Source organism: Arvicanthis niloticus, chromosome 9, assembly GCF_011762505.2.
Source record: "Arvicanthis niloticus isolate mArvNil1 chromosome 9, mArvNil1.pat.X, whole genome shotgun sequence".
NCBI lineage: Eukaryota > Metazoa > Chordata > Mammalia > Rodentia > Muridae > Arvicanthis > Arvicanthis niloticus.
This window is the reverse complement of record NC_047666.1, coordinates 19,935,646-19,956,526: the sequence shown is the minus strand read 5'-3', so window position 1 is coordinate 19,956,526 and position 20,881 is coordinate 19,935,646. Positions and strand designations below refer to the sequence as shown.

Here is a 20,881-nt window from a genome sequence, read left to right as displayed (position 1 = left end):
ATTGTCTCATCCTGAGTATGTATTATCTAGACCCTATGAGGACTTTAAGGAGAATGAAAGTTAATTAGGAGTAGTTGAATAGGATCCTACAACTCAGTTTACAGAAGCTGTGGAAAGAAGAAAAAAAAAACAAACATCCAGAGATAATGAAGGAAGCCCAGAAGAGGATTTCTTGGGGGAAAATCCTGAAAGAAGGGGCAAAGGAATGAGAGTGTTGATTATTCAGTATTCTGTGGGTTATGTGAGAGTTTAAGCTCTCATTCTATGAGCGTGGGATTCCAGGAAAGTACTTTATATATAACAGAAGAAATCTAATGCCACCTCTCTGTTTTCAAGATTCATTGTGTGAAGCTTAGGAAGAAAATGCAATAGAACGGTTGACCTGAGACAAAGGAGAGAAAGAACATGATAATGGCGATGGAAGAAGTGCATGATGAATTTGAGAGACTATTAGAGGGTAGAAATCAATAAGAATTTTGATAGTTTCAAGTGTGGTCTTTGTGAATCTAACTTTCTGTGATAAATTCCTTCATTCAAAACTTAAATTTGGAAAGAATAACATTTGAAAAAAAATAAACAGCTAACTAGAGATTAAGAAAAAATGTTGATTTTAGAATTCATAGAACAAGTTAAAAGCTGGCACATGTGTTCACATTATATGGGAAATAACGGAAACACCTTGTTTATACTCAGTAAATAAATTAAAATTGTTCTGATGTGTAAAAAATGAAGGGAGAAAGATGGGAGGGATTTAATGGCCTATGAGACAGTTTGATGATTATTTTATAAGGAAAGCATACTATTTTACTCAGGTAGAAAATATTTGAGCTTACAAAATGATGTAGGGAGAAAGAGCCTTATATTGAACAGTCCAAAAAAGGAAAGCATTGGAAAGAGAAAGTGAAGGCATAGAATTTAATAATGCTGAAATATTAAAGTGAGGCACAGAATTGAAAGTTATCAAACTAGTGACAACAAAGACAGTGGTAAGCTTAAACATAAGGGCTTTGATGATTGGCAGGCTATGTTCACAGATTGTCTTGGCCTGAAGATTTGAGTGACTGAGGGGAAAGAAAACTGAGGTAGAAACTTTTTGGATAGTTCTGTAAAAATGGATGAGATGGGATAAGAAAGAAATAGAAGAAGGTTTTAGTTTAGAGGAAAAATGTTTGCTGTTGAATTTTAGCAATAAGACTCAAGTATGTTTTAAAATCTATAGGCATCCTGCACTTTCGTGTTTGCAAATGATAGATTATGAGTCACGTCTAGTCTATAAATTATCTCTCTTGGTCAACAGATGTCTATGTTCTTTGCAAAGTGTCTATTTTTTTACATGCTAAGTTGGTGACATAGCCACAGAAGTCACAGGGTTCATAGTTCTAATAATTGACTACATTGTGCTAGTAGGATTAGATTGTTGACCCCAATTTAGTTGAAACCATTTGACTTTATATGAAAGAGAGTAATAACTAATAAAAATAATAAAATACTAATTTTATTATTTTTATTAGTTATTACTAATTAGAATATAAACACATTAGTTATTATTAATTAGAATATAAACACCCTCAAGTTTATTTTATAAATCTATAAATGGGAAAACCATTAGCAATTATGACAAGAATCAATTCATAAAACTATACAAAACCATGACTAAAGGAACATATTACCTTAAAGACAGAAATATATCTAATGGTCCAACAGCTTTATTCCGAATTATAAATGTAAAGATTAAAGGAGTTAATAACACAGTCACCCTTAGAGAGCACATGACAAATACATAATGACAGAAGTCTAAGAAAGAGCAATAATAATTCAAACAGATTGTTGTACACTCTGCATTTTCAAAGGCATGAATAATATTCTAGGAAACTATAATTCAAAATTCTGATTCAAGGAAGAACAAAAAATTCAAACTGATAATTTTTAAAATGTAACATTTTCTCAACAAATTAAAAAAGGGCCCTGCAGTGACAAATTTGTGTGGATAGTTTGCACATTTCAAAGAAAATTCATTTCTTACTATTTTAACCATTTCAAAGATAAAATAACAAATGACTAAATACAGGTCATTGATTGAGAAATTCCTATGGAGCCCTTTATTAAAACAGTAATGGAGAGTGATGAGATGGCTTGGTGAGTAGGGTAGTAATGTTGGTTGTGAAGTCTGGCAACCTGAGTTCTGTCCCAGGGACCCACATGGTAGAAGGAGAGAACCTATTTTAACAATTGTCCTTTTCCTTTGAACTCCACACAGGTGCTGTGGAACACAAACATATATATAGACAAAGACACACACACAAACCCACAGACACACAAATTCACACACACACATGCAAACACACAAATAAAAGGAGAAATGAAGACTTCCAATAAATCTCAATGAGTGTTAATCTGAAAAAGAATTGTATGAAAAAATAATTTTACTGTAGAAATTCAAATTATTTGCAAGAGAAATAATATCTATAATTTATAAATATATACCTAAAATATGTATGAACTTTCCTGGAAAATGAAAAACTGAAATGTTAAAATTATTCCTTGCATTTGGTATTCATATTTATAAATTTGTGTTTTAAAAATGTTTCTATAATTGTTATAACAAGAGTTTGGCTAAAAAAAACATGTTTTTTCCATTACTGAGAAACAGCATGTCATTCATTATTACTACATGCTGAAATAGATAAAATATTTTTTGTTTAATAAATGTAGACTATATGGCAGTAAATGGGCTTAGAATAAAAGTAGGCTATATAGCAGTAAATGGAAGTTTTCAAGAGTTTTAGAGGTTGAAATATAAAGCTGAACATGTAGACAAACTGATCAAAACCTAACAAATCCCTACTATATCTATGACAGGAACTGCTACCAAAAAAAACAAAAACAAAAATCCCTCAAAACCTGCTGTCAAAGTTACACTTGATAGCTGTTCTGATATGCTGCAAATATATATATATATATATATATATATATATATATATATATATATACACACATATATATATGTGTGTGTGTGTATGTGTGTATGTATATGTATACATGTATATATGTACATATGTATATATACACATATACATATATATGTATACATAATTAAATAAACAAATAAATCTATTATATTAGATGCAGAAAAACAAACCAGAGTTGGTGATGAACAGCTGGAATTTGAATATTTGGGAGCAGAAAAAGGAGAATCAGTGGTCAGACCCTCTATCAATAAATAAAACAAAAACAAAACCTGACACATTAAGCAGTAAGGAAAACAAAGCTCTCAGACTGCAGGGAAAAAAAAAAACAATTATTTAAGTTTGTGTGCTTTTAGAAATGTTGGAATTCTTCTGAGTCATGTGGTCACATAAAAGGCGATGTATATTTTTAACTAGCTTGAATAAATAAGGTAAATTGTATTATACTTTTTTCTTTGGGGTCATGCTATTCTTCTAAGATCCACATACATGAGGAGCGTATTGATTATGTAGCTGTGACCAGTATCCAATAATCATATGTATAAACATGTACATGTATTATAGCCTAACATGCAGAAAAAAGAACAAGAAGCGTGGTTATTAAGTGAAATGGAAGAATGGAATGCAGGTAATAGAGACACAAATCATAAAGGATGATATAAAGTTAATAAGTTCTTTAGTTTTAAATCTGTCTTGGATTATTATATTATAATTATAATGATGATGATGATGAATTAATTCACAGAGATTATTTCTGTTTCTATCACATCATGACCAAGTACTTGGCTTAAAGGCATGCGCTACTAGGCCCATCTTCCTTTTATTATTTTTATTTTTTTTTTAATTTGGACAGAGAATTCACAGAGATATTTCTGCTTCTGCCCCACCCCAATCAGGTACTTGGCTGAAAGACATGTGCAAGTAGGCCCATCTTCTTTATGTTTAATTTTCAGATTCTGTACATTAATGTTTTAATTATAAAACAGAGCTATTGATTAATTTTAGAACTACATAATTGTTTAACAAAAAGAATTGTTTAAGGAAATTATAAAATAAAACATAATTAATAAATATTCCTATTTATTCCAAAATGAGAATTTTTCTTTTTTATTTATTTCTTTTTTATTTTTTCAACCTCCTTTTATACCATTTTAATTACAAGCAAGTATTAAGGTCAGTTCTAGGTTGAGGAACTAGCTATAAAATAGATGTTATTAGACAAGGGACAAGCAAGACAATAAATACAAATAGTCAAAAAACAAGCAATAAACAAAGTCCTGTGATCACTTCCATGATCACTGTTTCTAAGGGCTTATCAGGATGACCAAAATATCTGGGCCTACTTCCCTGTCCTAGCCCAAAGTCATTTTCATACCTGAATCCTAATTCTTTGTCCTAGATTAAGATTTACATTCCTGCCTGAAATTACTTTTTTGTTCTAACCTAATATCTAAATATCTGGCTAGAATAAAATGAGGATTTTAAAGTGTCCATTTTGGTTCTTTAACCACTTAGATTTCAGTATCAGGTTTGTAATGTTTTTGACTCACATCTAAACTCATACACTGTGGTATGATATGTTAGATGATATTTTAGAAGTAAACTTCTGAATTCCCCCAATGGTTTTCTCTCTGCGTTAAAATTTTAATAGCTTTGCTTAATTTATTAGTAATTTTATCTTTAAACACTTCAAAATACTTCTAAAATCACATTTATTAAAGATATGATAGAAAAAAGAAAAACTAAGTTATTCTAAAGAAGTATATTTTTTAGATTCTTAGATACATGTATCAGACATAGAAGTATACATATAAACCCACTGATTGTTTAGTTTGATATATATATATATATATATATATATATATATATGGAATATTTGCTCATATGATTGATTACACATGTGTTTCAATAAAATTTCAGAGGAAATTCCAATGACAATATAAATAGATATTTTCTTTCTTTTCTAATAATCCTAGCCTATTTTTTATTTGGTGACTGATAATACAAAAATTCCTGAGGAACATGCTATGCTCAAAATGAAGGAAAACATAATGGAATATTGACTTAAATTGATTCTTACACTATTATCATTTGAGAAAAAGGTACTGTTTGTGGACAGGCTGTCAAGGGTAATTTGACTGGTAAAATGTGTAAATTTTATATCCCATTGCCTTTCAAGTTTCAAATTTGGGATCTAAGTATGCTTCAGTTTTTACAAAAAGTTTAAAAGAAAAAAAATAAATTCAAATGCTTAGTAGCAAAGTCTATGCTTCAGGGTGGACAGGAGAGAATGAGACTAGGAAGATAAGGTTGCACTAAATAATCCTATGTAGCTATTCTCTGTGGATGAGAATTTTACGGCAGGGGAACTCTTAATGGGAGAATAGGAGGAAAGATTGCAGGCCCAAAAGGGATAGGAACTCTACAGGAAGACCCACACACTGAGTCAACTAAACTGGTTCCTGTGGTATCTCAGAGATTGAACCAACAACCAAAGAACATACATGAACTGGACCTCAGCCTCTCCGCACATATATAGCAGAAGTGTAGCTTGGTCTTCATGTGTGTTTAGAGTGGGGCTATCACAAAAGCTGTTACCTATATGTGGGATATGTTCTAGCTGGGCTACTGTGTCTGGCCTCAGTGGAGGAGGGTGCGCCTATCCTTGTAGCCTTAAGTACCAGGGTATAGGAATGCCCAAGGGACCCCACATGCTCAGAAGAGAAGTGGAGGAGGAAGGGGGAAAGAGTGTGGAAAGCGTTGACAGGGAGGGAGCAGTGATCCGAATGTAAAGTTAATAAGTAAAAAAAAAATAAAATTAAATTAAAATAAGAATTCACAATACGAACCAACTGTGACCTGTAAGTACAATAGGAGCAAAGGATCATGGGAGGCACAAGCCTGAGGACATCACTCCATCACCTTAGACAGGATCACAGTGTTACTACAATGATAGGATATCAAAATACTCAGAGAGCCTGACTAAAAGGGATCACCTAGAGGGTCATGGAGTCCCTCAAAAGAACAGTGTAGGCTGACTTCTAAATAGTTTGCATAAATAGAGGAGTGAAAGTCTAATTGAAACCACTTAAAGAGAATCGAATTTGTACAATCAATTCCCAGGTTTGAACCAGTTTAGTGACCCACCTAAAACTCAGAACCATGTGAAGAAGAACTTTGCTACCTTCCCAAAAATTTCTATTATTTAACTGTGTTTATTCCCCAGAATGTTCCAAAGGGATCCACCACAACTTACTTAGGTTACCCTGTTGAGAAATGGTAAGGAAAAGACTGTTGGTTACTCTTGGATAACATCTCAGAAATGATGGTAATTCCTGGACACCTAGGATACAGGATCATAGTGATCTCCTGAATGAGGATTCAAGAGCTCATATCTATTTACCAAGAGATTCCCCATTCTTCTTTTTCTTCCCCCTTTCTCCCCTCCCTCCCTCCCTCCCTCCCTCCCTCCCTCCCTCCTTCCCTCTCTCTCTTCCTTCCTTCCTTCCTTCCTTCCTTCCTTCCTTCCTTCCTTCCTTCTCTCCTTCCTTCCTTCTCTCCTTCCTTCCTTCTCTCCTTTTTTCCTTTTTTCCTTTCTTCTTCCCTAGCAAGATCTCATGTTCTCAGGCTCAAATTCACAAATAGCAACAGAAGACATCGAACACCTGCCTTCCTACCTCCATCTCTGGAATATACCATCAAACCTGCCTTGTATGTTTCTTAGGATGACTGAACCCAAGGCTTTGGACACACTAGATGAGCACTCAACCAACTGAGCTTCCTCAGCCCATAAAGTAGTTTTTTTTAGTTTTGTGTTTCTGTGTATCTGTGTAATTATGTATGTGTTTAAGGACACTAACCAGTGTTTCTCTTGCTTAATAATATTCATTGTTAAGTAGTCCTTGTGAAAAGCATAGATTGTTATTTTACTTTACAATATAATATATGGATGGGGAGAAAATTAATAATGATGTAATGTAGATATTTCAGTAAAAGTAAGAACTTGGATTATAGTCAATAGACATAAATATTCACATGAAGCATGAAATGTGACATATATATGTATCATTTATAGAGTTGGATATAGGGTGGATAGTCACATAGATACATAGAGAGCCATGCTCTACATTGTCAGTGTTTCAGCCACCAAAGGACTGCTTTTATAAGGATAACCTTACAGTATTATGTTCCCTTTTTAAAAAGAAAGCCACCATAATTTGTAATCACATGACTGACAGTTATCTGGATGCATATTTTCTTTAGGAAACAGTTCTCAGTAGTTTATTTCTCTTTCCACATGCATGGATATGCACATTTCACTAAATCATTACATGTATGTGTCAGAGAAGGCATTATAAGTCAAATCAACTATAGTCATACTGAGATCACACAGACATGCACTACAGAATTATCATTATCTTCTTGAAATTAGTAAGGTTTTGAACCACAAGCAATCTCCTATATTTTGGTGAAAATTCCATTTTTTGGAATATGAATATTTGGGGGAATTAGAAGGACTTTTGCTTTTCAAGATAAAGAATGGAGAGGTACAGTTGGTGAGATTGAGAATTTATAAATTGTGTTTCTAACACAGTTATTTTTAGGACAGTGACAATAATCATAAATATTGCTTTCTTAGCAAAACAAATAAAAGTCTTAGCCAATAGAATGTTTTATAGTCTTAAGGTATTATTAAATATTACTGTGCCCAAACTAAATTACAGCTCAAACAGAGAACAGAAAAGTCAGGGTTATTATCCAGTTTAGAAAAAACATAAGCAGAATACTTGTTTCTAAGTCATGTGCATTACTGGCATCATTATAACTAATAATAACAAAGAAAAATCATGCAGCCATATTGGATTTTGCATTTTTTCAGAAGACATCAAGGCTTCTACTTAATAATCATTTATATTTACAGTGAAGGAGTGCAGAGAGTTTTCAAACAGTGCCTCATTAATCATGTCAGCCAGTTACTTGGAAAGTTATTATCCCAGTTCAATAGATAGAAAAATTATATCATGGAAAGGTCAGTTACATATTTACTTGTCCAATCTTGGTAAAGCAAAGGGAGTCAGTTTCAAATCTGAGACCTCTTTTCACCCTTTGATCTAACCACTGGACCAGTGCAATACTGGTCCATGCTGTGGGTAGCCATCAACCTAAAACAGTCCATAGCTGACCTTTCTGCTCTTTCTTCTACAGATCTATAAACACAGAAAGAAATATCAATTTTTCTTCTCTTGTGGCCACAAAGTAGAAGATGTGGAAGCATTGATTTCTATTTCCTTTTGCTTAAGTCTTTTGTAAATCACTGTCAATTGTTGATGTCAAACTGCAAAGATCAAACTGCTTATTAGTGGCATCATTGCAATTAAATTTAGGGTGTGATAAAATGAAAATTTGAGTTTTATGAATACACATTTAAAACACTTGTTAAATCAGTAAGAAATGCAAAAGGTCAACATTTAACATTTTTTTTCAACACTTCAAACATGTTGCTGTAATGCTGATTTGGGAAGGAAGAGAGTGGTGTTCCTCTAGCTGGGCTGCCTTGCCTGGCCTCAGTGGAAGAGGAAATAACTATCTTTCTAGATTTGATGTGCCAGGGTGGGAGGATATCAGGGGTAGGGGGTGGTGGGGGGTGGGTGGAGACCTGATTATCAGAGTAGAAGGGGAGGGAGTTGGGGGGAAGGATTGTGGGAATGGGTAGGTGGGAGTGGTCAGTGAACAGGATCAACCAGATACCCTAGAGCTCCCAGGGACTAAACTACCAACCAAGGAGTACACATGGAGAGACCCATGGCTTCAGCCGCATATGTAGCTGAGGATGGCCTTTTAGGACATCAGTGGGAAGCCCTTGGTCCTGTGAAGGCTTGGTCCCCCAGTGTAGGGGAATTCGAGGGAGGGGAGGCAGGAGTGGGTGGGTGGAGGAACACCCTCATAGAAGCAGGGAAGGGGAGATGGGATAGGAGGTTTCTGGGGGGAGGGGGAAAGCGGATAACATTTAAAATGTAAATAAAGAAAATGTCCAATAAAAAATTTAAAAGAAAATAAAATTATAATATATTTTTATTTCAATTTGAGTCATCTACTCACGTACATTTTAAAAATCAGGCAAGTAAGCAAAATTCTTACTCTTCTAAATGAAAGTAGACAGTGCAAATGAGTTGGGGGCAGTTGTTTTCCCTGAATAATGCTAATTGTTGCTATGACATAAGTAATGTGGACACAATTGAGCTTTAAACGTCAAAATCCCCTCAGTGAAAATAAAGTACAAGTCGCTATATTTATATTTTGAAATATGTATTTCTCTGAGGATTTTAGGAAATAACTGTTAAAAAATTAGTTTATATTAAACCTAGTTTGAATGAAAACACTTTCTATCCTTTAATTCGGTGAGACTGGAAGATCCCAAACATTTGATTATTACATAGAAATGAGTATTATAAGTTTATGTAAAGATTTAAAAACTATAGTTCCATTCTCTTTACATAGGATTAGAGTGATTGAACAATGTTTAAAGGAAAATAAGATAAAAATTTATAAGGTGCCCTGTGTGTCCAGGATTAATGATTACATTTTTGCCACTTGCCCTGACATCTGAGAAATGAGAAAAGAAAGAAAACTGAATCAAAGTCTAAGAGGTGGTAGTAAGTATTTTTCAAATTTTAGACTAAGTGCAGGAATGGAAAGCAGCAAACAGAGGTACGCCTATAACTTAAAATTCCATTTAATACATTAGTGCAGTATTGGTTGTGGAGACAGATCACATAAACTAAGCAAATTAGCAAGAAACTAGGTATATATATTAAAAAATGTCTGCATTATTATAATATATACATATATGCATATATACTATTGTTTTAGCAACATGTATAAAACAATATGTAGGCTTAAGCTTAAGTATATATAGATAATTAAGGAGAGTATTTCATAATGATATTGATGTTTATATGGAAGAATATCATTTATATACCACTAAAATATTACCATGTATAAAAATAATGCTACAAAGCAAAATTACTGAGTTATGTGGTGTAAGATTCATTACTTAGAGTTTGTTTTCAATGTTTTTTTAAGTAAGGAATCTTTATCATTTTTCGATAATACATGTCTAGATAGATTTTATATCCGGTGGTGGTGGCGCACACCTTTAGTCCCAGCACTTGGGAGGCAGAGGCAGGCAGATTTCTGAGTTCCAGGCCAGCTGGGTCTACAGAGTGAGTTCTAGGAGAGCCAGGGCTATACAGAGAAATCCTGTCTCAAAAAAAACAAACAAACAAACAAAAAAACCAAAACAAACAAACAAAAAATAATAAGATTTTATATTTATCCTATTTCCACAAATTTTTAAAAAATTTATCAGCTTCACTCTTACTTTACTTCCAAATCATAGCGTGACAAATATTGCAACAGGGCCAAGGAGATAGATACTCGGTGGATAAGAGCACTTGCCACCAAGTCTGAAAACTTGTGCTTGATTTCTTGATCCCACATGGTGGAAGGAGAGAAGCAATTCTTGAAAATTATTATCTGAACTGCACCTACCTGTTTATCATTGAGATATAAGTGTGTGTGTGTGTGTGTGTGTGTGTGTGTAATAAAATGTTAAAAAAAAAAATAAAAATCCTGATGTATAGGATACAACTAAATGTTTTTCTTCAAAGGGGTAAAAACATCTCAACTGTTAAATTTACTTAGACTTCATTTCTGGGCAGTGAAACATTATTTTAAACTATTTAACAGGATTTTAAAGGTGGCTTTGCAGAAACGTAGCAGTTACTCATTTGAAAACCAATGATTTTGATACCACAGGAAATACTTTATTTTTCTCAGCCTTCCTCAACCCTGACTTAATGTTTCGATGGCTTATAGAAAGCATGAGAAAAATAGCCTCAGAATTTCTCTCCCTTTTAAGAGTATTGAGATTTTACCAAACTGACTGGATGAACAATGCTACTTCTAGTACTGCAGAAGGAAGTTAAATTTTTAAAAGGGATTCAACCTTACTTCACATGTTTCTCTAACCAAAAGACATACTAATGTTTCATAATCCCCAGCGCTTGGTAGCAGACAAGGTTCCACATTCCCCTCGATTTACTGACACAAAACTCTATAGAAACGAGCAGTCGGATGAGTCACCAGTGCTGATGGTGCTGATCGCCCTCTGAAGCACATTGCTGTCTATGAAGGCAAATTTGAAGATAGAGATTACGTCCTTTATCCAATATAGAAAAGGCAGCCAGAAGAAAAATAATGGGATTATGTAAGTCATTGAGTTAAATCAAATCTACACATTCTTAAGCCCTTGGACTTCTCAGACTGGACTCTTAGGGCACACCCCATGCCTCGAACCATCTCTTCAGATACTATTTCCAGCAAAGCCCAGAAAAGAACTGAACCATTTCAGTCAGTTAAAAAGAAATCTTTCCTGATTTTCTCATGTCAGACCTTGTTGGCAGCTGTCACTCTTCACAAGTACCAATTCCAAGTTCTAATGAAAACACTGTTCACAAAGAGATTTTAATTGGATCAAATCAGACAATCGATATTTTAAAAGAGACATTCATACTTTTAAGTGCTTTCAAAATAAGTAGCTACTTGGCAGAACGTAAGTTACAAGCAGAGGTATGCATGCCTGCATCCTTGGATGTTCATCATGCCAATGTGTGGGATACGGTGTTTTCTTCCAAAAGGGGGCATTATATGGCCACTCACCTGAGTAGACAATTTTTAATAAGTCAGTATACTTTTTTTTTCTTTTATCGTTGATGAAGGATTAAAACTAGCTCAGTTTTTCCTCCATGTCTGATCGTTTTTGACTTAATTTTGTACACAACTGCAGAGATTTTACGATGTTTACTAGTTTTGAAGATTGCTTTGATGTGGGAGATACTATGCTAGTTGAATACAACATTAGTGATGATCAACATAAAAGGAAATGACTAAACCCTCATCATACTTCAATGCCCATTATATCATAAAGGTTCGAACCTGACTACACTAAATTTTTTTTATAAAAAACTAGATTATATGTTTACCTTGAAAATGTATTACTAACGAATCCTAACACCACATTATTTTCATTATTATTGAAAATAGTCATTACCACTGTTGTAAACTATATTTTCTTTTTTTCTCTCCCAATACCTCTGCCTTGTGCAAATGTGTGTATATCTATAAGGAGACACATGAATATACTGATGCATACATGTACAAACTCTTACATTAAACACATACACATAAAGATTTTGTATATGAGTATACAAGATATAGCTTCAATGATAACAACTCATTGTGATGTTTAATTTATCAGAATATAGTTGTATTTTCTATAACTCTTTTAGTAAGTGGATAATAAGACAATGACCCTGGACCCAGCTCACCTAAAAATCTTCTTTCAATATTTATTAAAAACATCCAGCCTTAGGAAATCCATTCAGCAACCCACAAAATACCAACTTCTATGGTCTCAAAAGAAGAAAATACTACTTCTCAAGTCATTAGTTTGATCTTGACCTAGTACCTTCAATTATTTTGATACAAAGCAATAGCCTCAGCATATACCACCTTTCTACATAGCCATAAAAGACTAGAACTGTCTAAACTACACACTTATTTTAAAGTATATCATTGAAATATCAAAAATGTAGAAAATATACAGCTGATTTATCATATTGATATTTTTCTTAGCGGCAGCACTGTTAGCATTGTGAAATAGATGTTTCAAAACAAACTTTAGAGACTTTGCATTTTCAGCACTTTGAATGAAGAATATTGCAGACTCTTTTCACAGACTCATGCTTCCAGGGTATTGCTTTAAAAAGTGAAGGACAAACTAGAAATTATTTCTTTTTCCTATATTCACATAGGCTAATTTTGTAAATATCTTTATTTTTGTCAGTTGAGGATGCAAATCTTGGAAAAACTAGATATTCAAAAGTTTGTTCTTTACAAAACCTAATGGTGAAATGTATATGCAGGCATCATTCCTGCGATATGACTAATAAAAAGAAGTGTGTAACATTTCAAAAGCTGTTTGGAAAATGAAGAATTGCAGTTGTTTATAAAAATCGTCCCAAGTTTTAGATGAATCCATTAGCTCAGAGTTCATTCTGCTTAGTCCTTCTAAGGACAGGCAAATTAAATGATTGACTCAGTGTGGTGACCAATATGTTTATGTTTCTCATATTTGTTCTGTTAATCAGTCATTCATAAGTAACTACTAAATTCTACTTTTATAGATAATGGAAATACTGCCTATGCTATTAAAATATTATCTCCCAATTTATTAGTCTGATATTTGCATATGAATTGTTCAAAACTTTCCCTTGCAAAACACACAAGGAAATGTACTGAATTTGAAGATGATGTGATCTCTGAGTGGCTGCTAATGAGAGACTTCCCATCCTAATGAGAGGGGATTACAGTTTCACATTAGTAGTAAACAGACAAAATGGAAATCTCCACTATCTTTAGTTAGCGACAACTAAATGAGTCAATTAGTACAAAGAAAATTCCATTGACTAGTTTCTTTTTCAAGGCATTGTCTTAGAAACTTAGCAATCACTGCAACATGTTCCAGTGGAAAACTTACAGCTTTATTTGAGAGAGTTTAATATTTTTTTAAATCATAAAATTATGCTATGAATGTATTTGTAGTTGTTTAGTCTATGCTACTGATGTTATGATTTATGTAAGCATTGCTGTGAGCAAAGACAGATTATAGAAACTTTTAGAATATCAATTTGGGAAAATACATGCCTCCTTTCCTGGCCCTGTTTCAGATAGAATCTTTCTTTAAAGGGCAGTTTCTCAATAGCGGAATGTTTTGTGACAAAGACAAGAAGTTGAGAACCTTTCTAATTCATCCTCAGAATTTTCTTTTGCTAATTTTTATAAATCCAACTATTATACCAATATCTGAATATTTTAGGCAAAGTAGGATTGATGGCTCTATTATTTGGGAATGTACTTAAGTTTCTGAATAAGGAGATGTTTTTTAAAAGTTTAACTTCTTAAGTTTTATGCCTTGGCCAATGAAGCCAATGTTGTGAAATGCATATAGTCAACCATTTTCCAAGTTCTAGGACAAAAAGAGTTTGATCCTCCCCAATAGCTGGCAATTGTCTCAAGAGCATCATTACAGCATTTTATAAGCTATTTGTTGATTAATGCCTCAATAATCAATTCTGCCAGTTCAGTTTCATAGCTACACGTAGCTACATAGTTCTTTGCTCTGCATATGTGGTATTCTGTGCTTTCAATTATATTTTTAGGAAATAAATCAACCTTCATTTCTCACCACAATAATGTCTATGATGTCTGAAAAAAATGCCTGTAATTTAAGAACAATGGAAAATTTTAGGACACTTTTTTTTTTTTTTTAGGTCTTTTTTCAAAGTCTTTCTTCATTCTTAGTAAATCTCAAATCACCATTCTATTTCAAAGAAAAATGAATAGACCTGGATTTTCCATTAGCTTTCATGGTACCAGCCTTTCAGAGAATCACAGATATAAGAAAGATCCAGAATATAATAAGATGCAATTGCATTGTGTACACTCACCTCTACTGTATCAAAGTGGGCTTGCAAGAAAAACATCAAGCCTTGTTAGACTTTCATAGAAAGTTTTTATTCTCTTTAAATTTTAAGGGCAATCACTTATACAGGTTTCTTTGGGGGGGATTATTATTTGGGATTATGTCTTTTATTTTCAATAGTACACAAACAAGAAAAAAAGAGAGCAAGAAAGAGAAAACAAACTCAGCAAAGAACAGTTCAAAAAGTCCAAACTGTACTAAGTTTGAGATTATTTCAGTTTCACTGCAGCATCTGAAAACATTGCCATTAACGTATGTATTTAGGTCTGTGGAAAACTTGGTATATGTTGCCATAAGAACAAATTATGTTTCCTAACTGTTGTAAGTGGCATTAGAAGGAGCACCATCTTAAAATACTCATTAAAACTCACTTTTGAAAATACCGTCTAATATCAGATACTAAAAGAGTCAGTTGAAGAACAACCTGTTATTAGCCGAAGTATGCTGGCAACAAAACCTTACAGTTGGCTGTTACATAGTATTTTACCAATGAAAGAACAACATACATCCAGTATAATTCAATCAGAGAATGGAAGTGGGTGAACACTGCTCTATTGATGCAATATGTTCTCGTGACCTTTTAAATGAAATACTCAGAAAGTGGACCAAACTTATTCTCATATAAATGAAAATAATTCAACGTGAAATTCAGACATCCCTTAGAGAATTCTATGCAAATAAAAAAGCCCCCAACCAAAGTTACACCTTTTATTCATAAATATATGCATCACTTAGTTTTGTGTCAATTTAATAAGAGTTTCTGTCATTTCTTTTGATGATGACAACAGAGATGTCAAGCAGTCTCTGTCATGCCTATCATTATGTTACTGCCAAGTCGTCCACTAGAAGTTGGCTTTCTGTTAGTTACCAGAGGAACAGGCAAAATATGGAAATTCAGTTTCCTTTTAATATAACAAAAATAGCCAGCACTTAAGAAACCTTTGGAAAGTGATCCATGTCCTAGTAATTCAAAACAAAAAAAAAAGCAAATAGAGTAGAGAGAAAACATCCTTAGAAGTATAAGGCAGTTCTATACAACTCTACAGTAGGCCTTAGATGTTCTCTCTGCTGGTATAATAATGAGCGAGACACATGTGACATGGCTGTGACTTCCTGGTTGCATGCTTTAATTCAAACTACAACTTAACAGCAAAATAAGTCAAACCTTGGGTCAAATGCTCTTTGGTTTAAATCGTCACTACCTCCTATAATTTTGGTTAAGTTGTTGGATTTTAAATTAAGCTGGCTCTTTCCTCTTCACCCCATTACAAAAGTCAATCACCAAGAACCAGACATAAATTTCAGAGTTGTTTTGTTTATGAGAATTCATGTTTCTAAGTCCAACCTCTCTATACAAACTATTTTAGAAAAACAAAACAAAGCAAAATAACAACAAAAATAAAACAACAAAAAAAAAAACTGGAAAAAAAAAAGCAAGTGTTTTAACATAGTATTTTATTACAACTTAATCCCATCCTTGAATGATTTTCTTTCAAGTTTCAACCATTTTTTTTTTTTAAAGTAGTCAGTTTCCTGGTGGTTGCAATTTAATTAAGTAACCTTTCACACTGAGCAAAACCCCAAAGCAAAAGGGTCGTTAATCTTTCTAGTGATTAGACACACCACTAGAGCCTCAAACATTTACCTCTCCTTCCCCGCAGTGGAAATGGTTTTAGGAGGATCACGGTTCATACCTCACACTCCCTGGAGCCAGAGATGGTATATGTGCAGGGACCAGATCCATTAACCGATATATCCATGGTCTCAGAGTTCGTCGGCTTGTAGTCCACGTAGTATTCCTGTAAAGGGGAATTCATTTGTCTCTCCGACTCCCTCGCCTTTTTCCGTCTCCTCTTCATAAGTGAGTGCTGTTGGAGTTGTTTCATGCTGGCTGGGTACCGTTTCCAAGACACATAGATCACCAGGAGAATCATGGCCACCGAGAGGAACAGAGCCACGCTCCCTGCGATGATTTTGTGAAAGGACACATGCTCATACTCATGATCCGTACCTGGAATTTGAAAGCCCGGGGATGGACTCACTGCCTCCAGGGTGGCTGGAATGGAATCTGGTTTGAAGATGGTAGGTTTGGGGATGAACGGGGGCTTCTGGGGAGTTTGAGGCGCCAGGTGTGATCTTTCTGTGTTGACAACCTGGACATCAGAGCAGATGTTGTAAGTCTCCACAGCATCGCTAACTTTCTCACCTTGTATGTGCTTAGGCCCCGCACATATCATGGTACTTTCTTTATTCCCTTTGAAATTCTTCAGCCAGTAGAATAGAGGACAGATGCTCCGACTACATTCCCACATGTTTCCGGACAAGGTGATGGATATTAAGGATATCCACGCATTGACAGTCTCCTGGGAGACATTGGTGAGCTTGTTGGAATCCAAATTTAATTTTTGCAAATTGGGGAGGCATTTAAATGTGCCAGGCTCGATTGCTTGGATGTCATTCCCTGATAAATCCAAGGTGTGCAAGGAACTCCAGGTCCATGTTAGGCCTTGACTGACAGAGCGGATCCTGTTCCATTGCAGGTAAATGGATCGCAGGTTGAAGAGACGAGGAAAATGAGCAAAGTTGATCTTTGAAAACTGATTATGCTCCAGATGGAGCTCTTTCAACTTCAGAAGACCAGCAAATGCGTTTCGGGATAAGCTTCTGAGACGATTGTAACCCAAATCCAGAAAGTCAAGGTTCCGGCAGTCTTGAAAAACCCTTATGGGCACGGTCTTTAGGGAATTAGATCGCAAGTGCAAAATGATGAGTTTCCGGAGGCCTTTAAACTGCTCAGATTGTAAGGTCTGAAGTTTGTTGTAGGAGAGATCCAGGTTTCGGAGATTGGGGACTGGGTGAAATGTTTTATTGTGCAGATAGGTAATTTTGTTGGAGCTTAGAATTAATTCTTTCAGTCTGCGGATCCCTTGAAAGGCATCTTCATCCACTGAGCTAATGTAATTATGGTCAAGATAAAGCCATATAAGCTGGTTAAGGCCGGCAAACTGATTGGATTTGAGTTTCTGAATGCTGTTGAACCTTAAGGATAAACCTTGTGACCCTCCAGAAATGTTCTCAGGGATGTCTGCGAAGGCGTGAGACTCGCAGTATACAATCTTGCCATCGCATCTGCAATTCTTTGGGCAAGCTCTCTGAGCCCCCGTCAGCATAACCAGCAGCAGGGTGGGAAATAGCACCAGAAACACACTCATGCCTTTCAGCTGCGTGATTAGACGGAAACCTACAATAGCAAAGAGAACACAGATGCACACTTGTCAAACAGAAGTCATACAGCACCACTGGCTCACCCAGATCAGGGGTATCCTGTCTTAATTTAAGAACCAGATAGGACATTTAAGAACACATTTTAACAATTAAAAATCTTACTTCCTTTAGTGCCCCACGCTTTGTGCTTAGACCTCAGACCTCATTCTGTCCTCCTCAGTCTTCATAATATCCTAGAACTGTAGAACTGTGAAAAACCTCTCTGAGTTTCAAGAGTGCTATTCTATCCCAGCCCTGACAAGCTCAGGACATTACTTTTTATTGAATGCTGGCATTTGAATAACAATAACATTTGGATGTCACTGTATCGACCCATAGCACTGAATAGAAGTATACTGCATCTTTTGGTAAGGTCAGAACCATGACTTAGGAAACCTGATTCCGGCACCCTTTTCCTAGTTGAGCAAACAGGCTGTGATTTAGCAAAAGAGCTTCCGGGATGCTGTCAAAGTAAGCCAAGTTTGTTCTGCCTAAATTACATACTGACTGCATACAAGGGCTGCAATCCCTGAGCCCTGAAAACTGGCATGGGAATACACACAGACAGCCCACAGTACATGGTTCATAACAGTGTGAGGGGCTCTCGGTTGGTTAAGAAACATAAATTATTGTGTACTTTGGCCCCTTGTCCAGGAATACATGAGCTAAGATACATGATTACCCATACCACAGACACCCCCAGCCCTAGCTAACAGATCAAGTTTGTATACAAAATATGCAGAATATAAACTAATCACGTTATTAGGTACATTGCTGTTTTTATCCCTATATAGTTGCCCTTGCAAATTTGAGAGATATGGAAGGAAGCCTGCTATCAACCTCCTCACCATCCTGACCTACTGAAGTCTCTCACTGACAGCTTTTCCATCTCTCCCCTGCCTCCATTAACTTCAGAAAGCCTGCAAAGTTGCAATCTATTAGCATTTATGCCGCATTTTCAAGACATTGGGTGAGAGGGGACTCCTCTCCTCCTTCAACAGTAGGCATATTATATCTTAGCCGGAAGGAGAGGGACAGACAGAGAGAGTGACTACTGCAGGCTGTAATTTCTTTTTAGTCATCTTTTTAACTAAGAGATAAAATCCTAGTCTAAAAATTCTCTCTCTCTCTCTCTCTCTCTCTCTCTCTCTCTCTCTCTCTCTGTCTCAGAGTTGTCCCTTTTCTTTTTTCTCTTATTATTTATCTACTTATTTAGTTTTCAATTTAACTAGATCTTGCACTCTGTTTTCTTGTGAGCTTCAGACTCATTGAAATACAACCCAGCTCTCCCAGACAGGAGAAAGAGGGAGGGGGGGGAAAAAAAAAAAGCCAGTCACACTTGAAAAAAACAAAACTGGCAAATGACTACTGGAAATTTGGAGGCTGTGTTCAGGATGCAGCTTCCAAGATCAAACAAGCCTCCAGTGCCACCTCTGATAAAGTAGGGACCCCACCCCGGCACCCACACAGCCAAGTGTTAACAATCTTCTTGACAGCAACCCGAACACAAGCGTGGCTCAGATTATCAGGAAATAGAAGCAAACACGGTATTTATTTTATGCTCTGTTCCCAAGCTGTGGGTACGCAGACGCTAGAGACAGTCTTAAAGCTATCCCTCCAGCGTGTGTTTAAGTCCGCGTTATGCATTTATAGATTTAAAAAAAAAAGAAAAGAAAAAAAAAAAAAAAAACACTGCCAAAAGAAAAGGATCTAAAAATATAATAGCAACTCTAGTGAGACAACGGGTAAAGTAGAGGTTTCCGCTTTGTGTCTGTTTCCTGGTCTTTTAGCAGCTGATGCCCAGCTGAGGATGCGGGGTTAGGATCGGCTTTGCTGAGAAGAAAACAACAAAAGTTCGCTTACCCATCCTTTGTCATCCAAAAAACGTCTGCCCCCCTCTCTCAGCTTTCTTCTTATTTGGTCTCTCCTGTAGAAATCACCACCACCTTCATGACACAGTGCAGCTGTCATTCAAACCATTCTGAGCCCGCATGTGAGCCAGTAGCCCCATGTAAACTTCCCCGGAGAGGACAGGCAGACACACACACACACAAAATAATATAGATATACGTATACTTAAAAAAAAAAAAAATCAGCACGGGGTGGGATGAAGGGGCAGGGAAGAGGAAGCTGCTGGGGGGGGGGGAAAGTGCTGGAGGGGGGAGGGCCTCTAGGCTCTGAGGACCATTGTATAATTCACTAGGGACACATTAGCAGTAAATTGGCAATCTGTGAAAAGAGCTACAGCTCATCTCGGAGGTAACCAACTTCTCTGTGGGAAAAAAAAAAATAAGAGAAGGGGGGCGGAGAGAAGAAGGGGTAAAAAAAAAAAGAAAAGAAAAGAAAAGGAAAGGAAAATCCTCAGAATACCTGGCATTCCTTATTGTGCGGGCTTTTGCCATTCCCAGATAAAGCAATTCATCCTCAGGATTTTTCAGCTGTTGAAGCAAGCAGGCCGCCTGTGCTGTGCTGTGCTGTGCTGTGCGAGACCCCAGTTTAAAAGCTATGCAGGCTAGGTTTATCCATTTAGCTGGTCAGGTTGAAAGTGTTTTGTAGCTGTGCTGAGAGGCAGCCCTTGTCTAATTCAGAAGGCTTTCCAGAGACTGACGGTGCTCAGAGCTGGTTGGTGCTAATGCTGAGTTTGTGATACACTGAGTGCCCTCCGCTGGAGAAAACAGATTGCACATTAAAGACAGGAACAAGTGAGCTTGTCAGGGCTGTGCAGCCTTCTCTGCTCAGAAAGGGAAATTAAAGGCACAGGATCACTCCCCTCCCCCAGTAGTATAAATTATAAAAGGTTTATGGCTAGGTTTATGCTTCACAGCTGCAGCAGCTGTGAGCAACTTCCTAGGTCTCTCTCCCTCCAAATGTCTGTCATCAGTAGGTTTTGAAAGTTGCTTTTTGTTTAAAATGATTTGCTGGGCACCATAGATGATACTGCCTCATTTTTAATGGCAGGAATAATTTTTATTGTACTTATGATTGTTGTTGGTTTGTCTTTATTTACATTTTTAAAAGATAACCACTTAAGGATGCCATGCCATTC

At 35.8% G+C, this 20,881-nt stretch overlaps 1 protein-coding gene across 2 annotated transcripts in view; it reads right to left on the bottom strand.

The window, feature by feature from the left end:
- The window catches only part of Lrrtm4 (leucine rich repeat transmembrane neuronal 4), a 720,662-nt gene extending 700,142 nt beyond the window's left edge, over positions 1–20,520 (bottom strand). Inside the window, exons 1-3 of one of the 2 annotated variants that reach the window (XM_034511214.2) lie at positions 20,206–20,520; positions 19,699–19,781; positions 16,266–17,812 (exon numbers count right to left, since the gene is read on the bottom strand). In XM_034511214.2, coding sequence (XP_034367105.1) covers positions 16,266–17,812; positions 19,699–19,702 — 1,551 coding nt within the window. In that variant the 5' untranslated portion in view covers positions 19,703–19,781; positions 20,206–20,520. The remainder of the gene's footprint in view (positions 1–16,265; positions 17,813–19,698; positions 19,782–20,205) is intronic. The other variant, XM_034511212.2, reaches the window with a different exon arrangement.
- Between the last annotated feature and the right edge of the window lie 361 nt (positions 20,521–20,881).